Source organism: Lampris incognitus, chromosome 16 (assembly GCF_029633865.1).
Source record: "Lampris incognitus isolate fLamInc1 chromosome 16, fLamInc1.hap2, whole genome shotgun sequence".
NCBI classification, from domain to species: domain Eukaryota; kingdom Metazoa; phylum Chordata; class Actinopteri; order Lampriformes; family Lampridae; genus Lampris; species Lampris incognitus.
The window spans coordinates 21,317,158-21,326,064 of NC_079226.1; the positions used below are offsets into that span (position 1 = coordinate 21,317,158).

General features: G+C 41.8%; 1 protein-coding gene across 1 annotated transcript; it reads right to left on the minus strand.

Moving 5' to 3' along the window:
* Positions 1 to 1,275: 1,275 nt before the first annotated feature.
* Positions 1,276 to 8,902, minus strand: cfap99 (cilia and flagella associated protein 99). The gene is given in 16 exon segments (XM_056296413.1): positions 1,276 to 1,585; positions 1,786 to 1,803; positions 1,806 to 1,980; positions 2,141 to 2,346; positions 2,478 to 2,629; positions 2,739 to 2,880; positions 3,520 to 3,724; positions 4,011 to 4,099; positions 4,223 to 4,309; positions 5,272 to 5,340; positions 7,448 to 7,528; positions 7,729 to 7,903; positions 7,999 to 8,111; positions 8,211 to 8,305; positions 8,430 to 8,574; positions 8,789 to 8,902. Coding segments are annotated over 16 exon segments (1,974 nt in total). The 3' UTR covers positions 1,276 to 1,477.
* Positions 8,903 to 8,907: the final 5 nt, after the last annotated feature.

The following is an 8,907-nucleotide window of genomic DNA, read 5'->3' on the forward strand; positions in this document are numbered from 1 at the left end:
ACTGGACTGTGGATCCCATGTTTCAAGCCTGCTGGGTAAACTTCCACACGATCTAAGGTCTAGCTTTAGATGTTTCATCCACCCTCTAAGGATAACTATCCCCACACTACTGGATTTGACGGACTGGTTAGAATACGTACTCCAGGTCCAGGAAGATGTGTCACAGTTTGGCAGTAGTTCACGGGGGGACACCAACCCAAAGGGCAGAGAGATGAAAAGGGGGCCAAGTCAACTGCCAAGGCTTTGGTTCTCCTGCTGGGCTCAGACTCCAAATCACCGGGAGAAATAACCACAGGAACAGCTGACCATCACGCCCCAAAGAAGTTTTGCCCATTCTGTGATAACAAGCACTTGCTCAACAGCTGTGCCAACTTCAAGCTTCTCAGTGCTACCCAGAAACGTACCTGGGTACAAGACAATGGTCGCTGTTGGCGCTGTGGTAGAAACCATCGAGTACTGGAGTGCGACTTAAAAATGTGCTGTAAAACTTGTAATAATCGACACTTCCTTGCTCTACACGAGATCAGCGAGGGAACCCCAGCAAAGGCTGATAGGGGTGACAAGAAGCCAAAGCAACCAAAATCAGGACCAGGCAAGTCCACTCTCCCAAATGAAGCTAAAGAGGTGCTCTACATAGGTAAACCTCCTTGGGGACCCTGCATCCTCCTCAAAATCTGCAAAGTGGTGCTCAGGAACAGAGACTCTGGAGACATATGCCATACTGGACGACGGTTTAGAGTGCACCCTGCTACTCCACTCAGCAGCCCAGCAGTTGGGGAAAAAGGTCAACCAGAAAACCTGCTTCTGCGAACAGTGAGGCAGGAGTTCCAGATGCTTCATGGGGCAGCTGTTTCTTTCACTGTCTCGCCTGCAAGTTCCCCTAAGCAGGTCTTCAACATCAAGAGGGCCTTCACCGCACCAAACCTTGGCCTAGGAGAGCACACCTATCCTATCAAAGCACTGCAGCAGAAGTTCAGGTGGCAATAAAAATGGAAAAATTGAAGACATCTGCGTGATTCTGATCGATCACCTGCAGCGGGTTCTGCTTGACTAAATCTAGCACATAGTGCTAAATCTAGCACCCCGTTTATTGTAAAGTGACTTTGAGTGTTAGGAAAGCGCTAAATAAGCTTAATTTATTATTATTATTACATAGTTATAGCCGGGAAACAACAACTTCCCCACAGGACAGTCACTACAAAATGCCATGGATTATTTCAGAGTAGGTTAATTAAAAATGATAATATCATGAATGAATAAATCTATTTAAAGATATTCTTGAGATAGGCCATTTTTATTCAATGCAATCGTTTATAAATGCTTGAAAAAAAGAATATGAATATGAGAATGTAATTTATTTGAATTAGTCATTCCTGGCAGTGAGTTTGGGTGTTGCATTATTGATTCACCATTTTAATCTAAAACAATCAAACACAATTTTTTTTAGGTCTTTGGAGAATTTTCCACGGTATCTTTTCTATGTCTTGAGAGTTTTCTTCTGACAAACAGTATCTGGGGCTTCCTTCTTGACTTGGTGCTATACGCTTTGCCCCAAGTTGGCCCAATGTTGCTCCTTCAATATTATCTGTCAAAAACAGGATCAAGAGTTGAAATGCATGAAAATCCAACAAATCTTAAAAAACCTCAAATTGACAGTAACCTAGACTCACAAGTCAGTCTCTAAACCCTTCGCTCAACTAGATTGGTAGGCAGAGATCCCCGATTGTCTGGTATTGCGTAACTAAGAGTAACTAGGCTGTAGTTTGTTGAGAATTTTGTACTCACTTTTTTGGGCTTCCAACTTGTGCTTCCAACAGTGTGCATTTGCCATTTCAGAAGTTTTTGGCCTTGTTCATTTCAATTTGCCTCACTCTCTGGCGTTGTTGCCGTTTCTCTTCCAGTTTCTTCTGCAGAGCAAGTACTCTTTCGTCCTCAGACACTGCCTGCTGCACACCCAGCCTGACTTTCTCCCCCTCTTTCCTACCACACAACAAAATAATCATAAACATGTGTGTGTGTGTGTGTGTGTGTGTGTGTGTGTGTGTGTGTGTGTGTGTGTGTGTGTGTGTGTGTGTGTGTGTGTGTGTGTGTGTGTGTGTGTGTGTATGCGTGTGTTTATAACATGTACATGTTCTCTAACCTGCGTACTGCAGCCTGTCCTCGTGCTTTCCTGTGGAGGTCAATAATGTCCAGCTGCTCTAGCAGACGATGTTCCTTGCTTTGCTTCTCCTCCACTATGCGCTGTCGTCTCTCCTGCTGCTCATGCTGTTGTGCCTCTTTCAGCATGGCCAGCCGCTCCTTAAGCTCAACCAGGGACATCTCTCCCAACAAGTCATGCCCTGCTGTCTGAGTCATGGAGAGCCACATGAAAGTCAAGCTAATACGAGTTTAGCATGCCTACGTGAAAGAAAAACACCAGTATGTGTTGCAATAGGCAGTTGAAATTTGAAAACACGCCTAAGCTTTCCTCCATTTACCTCTGTGTTGTCCACAAACTTGTGTCTGATGAGAGGGACTGATTCTATGGCATGGATCTCACAGATGACCTCAAATTTTCTACTTAGCTCTGCCTGTGCGTCCTCTAGGGCCTGGCAAAGGAGTTCTTGACTCTGCTCCGAGACATCTTTAACTGTGATGATACATTTGCATTGGACAGCAACGGAACATAAAATTTTCACAAGTGCTGTGAATATTGTAACACAAGAGAACCACATGTGTCAGCAGACAAGGTGACTTACCGATTCGTTGCTTGAGCTCCTGCAGCCTCCCTTTAGCTGCTGCAGAGTTCTTGTGTCCCTCTGACACCTGTTTCACCAAGTCTCTCATTCCTTTCTCTTCCTGTATCCTTTTCTCAGCGTATCTCCGCATCAGCTGAGCTGTCTACAAGAAACACCAAGCCATCCATGAAATTAGCACTCTGTAGCCCTTTTGAAACATTGACCATCAATCGCTATTGCTGCGTGACCTAAACTTTATTCTGTCTCTATAGCTCATGTTCTTTCTTTTATCCAGTACTTTTCCTTTACACAATCATTGCACAAATATATGGCAAGTGGCATTAATGCCCTGACCTTTTCACTCACAATTTTTGGTGATTTAGGAATTGAAGCTTATCATATCCCTGCACTTATTGCATGTTGCTGTGGAACACTGTAAGATAAATACCTAAAATAGAAGGAGCAAATTCATTCAGAAAACTCACATATTGACCATTTACCATTCACAATCATCCTTGCTAAAGGATGGGATATATAACTGGAGGAAACCAGCTTGTGTTACTCATGCTGGTTGTGCTTGGTTGGCTGCTCATCCACCTCCACCCCACCTGCCACCCATCTGGATTTACTTCTATGAACTAGTGCTCCTAGTTCTCAATAGCACTCTAAGTGTAGTCAGTACATACAAGCAGATCTATAAGCAGATCCTGAAGGCATACTGCCATTCTAACAAAGCAAATATACTTCCCCAAATATGTGCGTTGTCCTGGCTGAAATAGGAAAAATGTAAACTTAAACCCACCTCTTCTTTCTTGAGTTTTGCAATCTGCTGGTTATGCTCCATGAGGCGTGTGCGGGTCATAGCAGCCTCCTCAAAACTGATACGTCCCTCTAGGCGCCTTTGTTCAACCTGGGCCAGCTGCTCTTGAAGATCTCGCTCCCGCATCTCCTTCTGCCACTGTTGGAAAGAAGAGGGCTCCCGTGCCCCTTCCACGAGATGGTCCATCCTTGGACAACATACAAATAAACACACACACATGCGCACACATGCGCACACATGCGCGCACACACACACACACACACACACACACACACACACACACACACACACACACACACACACACACACACACACATTTCAATACAAAGCGGCAGTAAGTAAGCACAATTATGTTGGGGTTTTTTTCATCTAAGCAGAACACGTATGACTAAATGTATTCAGCTTTTTCTAGGGGCCCACTTAGAACTGGTTGTAGATACAGTTTGGGGAGAGGAGTTGACACTGTGGTGTACCTTCGCAACTCTTCCTCCACCTGACGGTCATACAGCGCTCCCTCCCTTAGAATGGCTGTGTTGTTGAGCTTGATAGGCCAGTTTTCAGTCTGGTGGAATTGGATGAAGAATCACATGGCGGTGGATACACAAAGAATACTTAATGCTGATATATATTAGAATCATGCTGAAGATAATGATTTAAAAAGCAGAGTAAATGACTATCTCACTACCTTGTGAGTGGCTGGCACTCTGGAGGATTGAAATGAATTGAACTTGAGCTTGGAATCAAAGCTTTCCCTGATCTGAGCCATTGTGTTCTGCAACACAGAGATTTGGTAGAAGTGAGACTAATCGGTAAAAATCCTGCGCAACAAGTGGAGATGAGGGTGTGCTCATCGGCATTGTAAGGTAATTTTGCCGGGGCTTAAGCCCCGAATGTTTTGATTGTAGCCCTGAATATATTTTTACATTTAAGTCTATGTGAAGCCCAACAAAAAAATGTAGCGTGTGTGAATATCCTATAGTCTTCATAACATAACAGCCTGTCAAAATAAATGCAGGTCTCTAAATTAACTCTGCGTGTGTGTGTGTGTGTGTGTGTGTGTGTGTGTGTGTGTGTGTGTGTGTGTGTGTGTGTGTGTGTGTGTGTGTGTGTGTGTGTGTGTGTGTGTGTGAGAGAGCGTGAGTGAAAGAAAATTTAATATTCCAATAAACTAATGTTAACATAAATACATTTAACTTTTTTTCTCTAGTCTGGTACTGCAGCATGTCAATAAATGTTTAATGATAGCAGTTGTGAAGTATTCTGCTTCTACTCAATACTAATACTAATTACTAACAGCTATTATTTTTAACATCACGATTCATAATTAGTCTGGAGCGTAAACAACAGTTTTTGAAGTACACATTTCAATTTTTCAATGATTAAGACATGCACTTTGAATATAAATAAGGTGCTAGAGTGCATAACAAAGCATCAAAATAGATAAATAGATAAATAGATACATTGTTTATAAAAAAAAATGTTCCGGGGGTATCCCCCCCGGCTAAGCCCCAAGTGTCCTCAAATTCTGGGAACACCCCTGGGTGTGCCGAAATAACGAATGACCAAAATAAATAAAGAGGAAATGTGTCATTAACATGTTTTTTTAATCAATATGTCATGGCCTCCTTACTTGGTCTTGATACAACTAAGCCTGAAAATTAAACTTTCAGGAATCAAAACTGCACTTTGCCAACACACTGGGCACTTGTCAAAATCAAAGGAAATCATCCTTACCATTGTGTGTTCAGACTTCTGTGGATTTGCACATTGGAACTGTTTAATATTTGCCTCATATAGCAGTTGCTTGGGTGAAAAAACAGAAAAAATGTTATTATAATGTCACATACACAATTAGGTTGAGTAGAGTCATTTTGGTGGTAATGACAGTATAGTACTTTGTATTAATTTATTTTTTAAGAATAAATCTAGTAAAGGGATGAAAGTGGAAACAATGACTGTCACGGACACACTGATTGATTGATTGGTTGATTGATTGATTGATCGACTGACTGATTGATTTTGTCATACACTCTAGGTGCCCAGCCCACATGAATTTATTCATATCCATACACAATGGTGCAATAGGCCTGCCTGTCATTCCCAGAGACTGGGTCACGATCCAAAGGTGGATTGCAGGAGATTTTATTTAGCTGGCCAAATAAATATATATTTTTTCTTTTTTTCCTGTCCCTGTGATGGCCTGACGGCCTGTCCAGGGTGTGTCCCTGCCTGCCGCCTAATGACTGCTGGGATAGGCTCCAGCACCCCCGCGACCCTGAGCGCAGGAAAAGCGGTTTGGATAATGGATGGATGGATCCCCCCCCCCTGTCTTTTTTATATCGATTTGCGCGGTGCGCTCTCATCTTGTACACCGGACTGGAATGCAATACTAAAAAGCAAACAGGCCCACCTATCACATTAGCAAGGTATAAGTAAAATTGATATTCAGAGTTGCCAACTTTGGTAACCTGGCCGGAGTGAGATTTTGTGCACGCACGTTCATTCGTTGCTTTCATTTTTCTCTCTGCCGTGCACTTAACGTTAGAGCTAGCTGTTTACAGAGCATTTATTCAACACGGGAGAAGGAAGCATCGTTCACCAAAAAGAGTAATTTAAAATGCATCTCCATGGAAACACTTTCATAAAAGACCCAGTTTTCCAATGCTCACCTGTCATGTAGAGTCAGTATGGTTCGCTTGGTTTAACCATTACTATATCAGAAAGACTGACATTACTACGTCGCCCGTTGAGTTGCCGTCGCAATGAATTGGCCTGAGATTTGCCTTGGTGTGGTGAGAGCGTGAGAAAGAGCCTGAAAGCATGACACTCACACCAGATGCTTGAGAGTTGGCAACCCTGCTAGTTGGCTATTTGGAGTAAGCCTAAAAATATAATATTTGGCATAAGTAAATAGCACATAATGGGCCTAATGACATTTGACGTGAATAGGCCTGATGCGGTTAAACAATTGAATGTTGACTGTTCGAGTTGATTGATTGACTGTTTGATATCAATAGCTGCACATAAACACAAGCCCACTTGTTCTGATAATAGGCATGACCATTTCACAAGACTGTCATCAAGAGGCATGTTTTGGATAGTACTGAATGTTCGCATTGTTCTGATAATTGTTCTTATAACATTGAATCTAATATGAAAGGCTAGCGTACATTCTATTTGTTTTACTGATGAGAGGAAATAAAAACAATAAGATAGCCAGTTAACTCTGCCTAAATGCGTTTATTTGGTCTCCTTTATAAAACATTTAACATGTGTCCATGTTTTCCATAACATGTGTGTAAAACCAAGTTGTGAATTATCAAACGTATAGCTCTACAAAATGGCTGGTTTACCTAGTCAAGATGATGCAGAAATGTTAGTAAAATGGTCAGGAACGTTCAATTATGTACAATTTTGTTCTTCTCACGATTTATGGATAAGCTCTATTGTGAATTGGGTCGCGATGGTTTGTCATTTTTAAAAAAGTGGGTCCCCAGAAAAAAGTTTGGGAAACACTGCAACAGGCTATTTGAGTATAGCAACAATAATACAAAGGACAATAGAAAATAGTACATAAAGTAAAATTCACTTCTTCATTTAAGTTTCTTTCAAATCACATAACAGACAGATTCTGCTATTAACTCTAGTTAATGGTCACACCCATATTTGTATATGAAACTGGTCATTGATTTCGGTCGTTACACAACTGTATAGTACTGTATTGTTTATAAGGGGTGGGGATACCTGCAGTCAGTTGAAACGTATCCGTCAGTAAACGTATCCAGATGAACTGATTCAACCTTCTTTGATTTTCTTACCGGGATTATTGAGCATGCATCAAGACAGACAGATTCTGCCTTCCTTTGGATGTTCTAATGATAACTGGTGGGGGAAAAAGCTGACATTGTACCTCAGACTTACGACGGTTTCTTCGTTTGATTTCCTCCATGGCCTTTGCCTCCTGTGGTGCCCTGTAAGTGCTATCTGGCACCTAAAAACACAAGCCACATAATTGGTGCAGCTAGAACATGACAACGATGTATGCTAGATGACAATGACATGATTTGTATATATTCTTAGCAATGATGTGTCTTTTGTCTACCATGTAAGGAATGAAAACAACAGGTCATATCAGACTGCAAATGTTGAGCAGCAAAGGTTGAAAGATATAATCCTGTAAATGAGACTGACTGGATGACGTTTTTCTGGTAGTGGAATGGACTCAAGCACGGGGAGAGGACGGTTTTTAGATTTGGTGAGAGAGAACTCCTGTGGCTCAGTGGCTTTGGTGGTTTTCTTGATTTGAATCCTGCAAGACATTCTGACAGCAAGCTCGTCTATCAGAACCTCTATCTTAGGGCGCCACCTTATGGACAAAAATAATAAGCTTGTTAGTCAACAGAAATAAGAATTATTTTTTTCCTAAAACGACTGGCCTTGACAATTGGTGTCTTTTTTCACCTCAGCAGAGGGCCAATCAGGTTTCTCTCCACATAAGCAGCATCATAGATCTTACTCCACTCAGCTTGTATCCATGTGGTTAGGTGTGTGACACTGAAGAAGAAACTCAAGAACTACAACAAAAGACAATGTCCAGTTACCTGTACATACCACATTGTGCCAAATGTTTTACTTATTTTGTAATGTAATGTGCTTTGAAGGGATTTTCTCACTTTGTGCATCTTTATGACGTCCAGAGATTTGACAATGTTACTAAAACATTGAAGTCCAAGGTCATCAAGAAGGAACAGGGCAAGGTAGCAGACAACTAAACAATGGCACAGCAACATAAGCTCTTAAATGTAGTTTGCAATACTCGAGGTAGCAAAAAACAAAAAAACAGTAATTGACACAGTACAATATCAAATTAACCAAGTAAATTGCCAACTCACTGACAAACTGGTTGCGATCACCTCTGGAGAGACATTTCCCATTTTGACCATAGAAGATTTTGACAACTACGTCCAGTAACTTTTTGTGCTCGACACAACCAGAAATGACATCAAGGACAAAAGTCTTATCCAGATCACCCATGCTCTGCAACAGATACGAAGTTTAATGTTAATTAAGAAAAGTTCCCCGTAAACACACGCACACTATACTTAGATATTCTTTGAGGCATCCTCGTTGAAGTCGTCCATAGCTTGCTGGCATTATACTTATTAAGCAGCACACACGCACACACGCGCGCACACACGCGCGCGCGCGCGCACGCACACACACACACACACACACACACACACACAAATACCTCCATATTCTTTGAGGCATCCTCATTGAAGTCATCCAAACATAGCTTGCTGGCATTAAACTTATCAAGCAGCACAGTTGCCTCCTTGACAAGTGCTCCGTAACGTAATGCCATTTTAC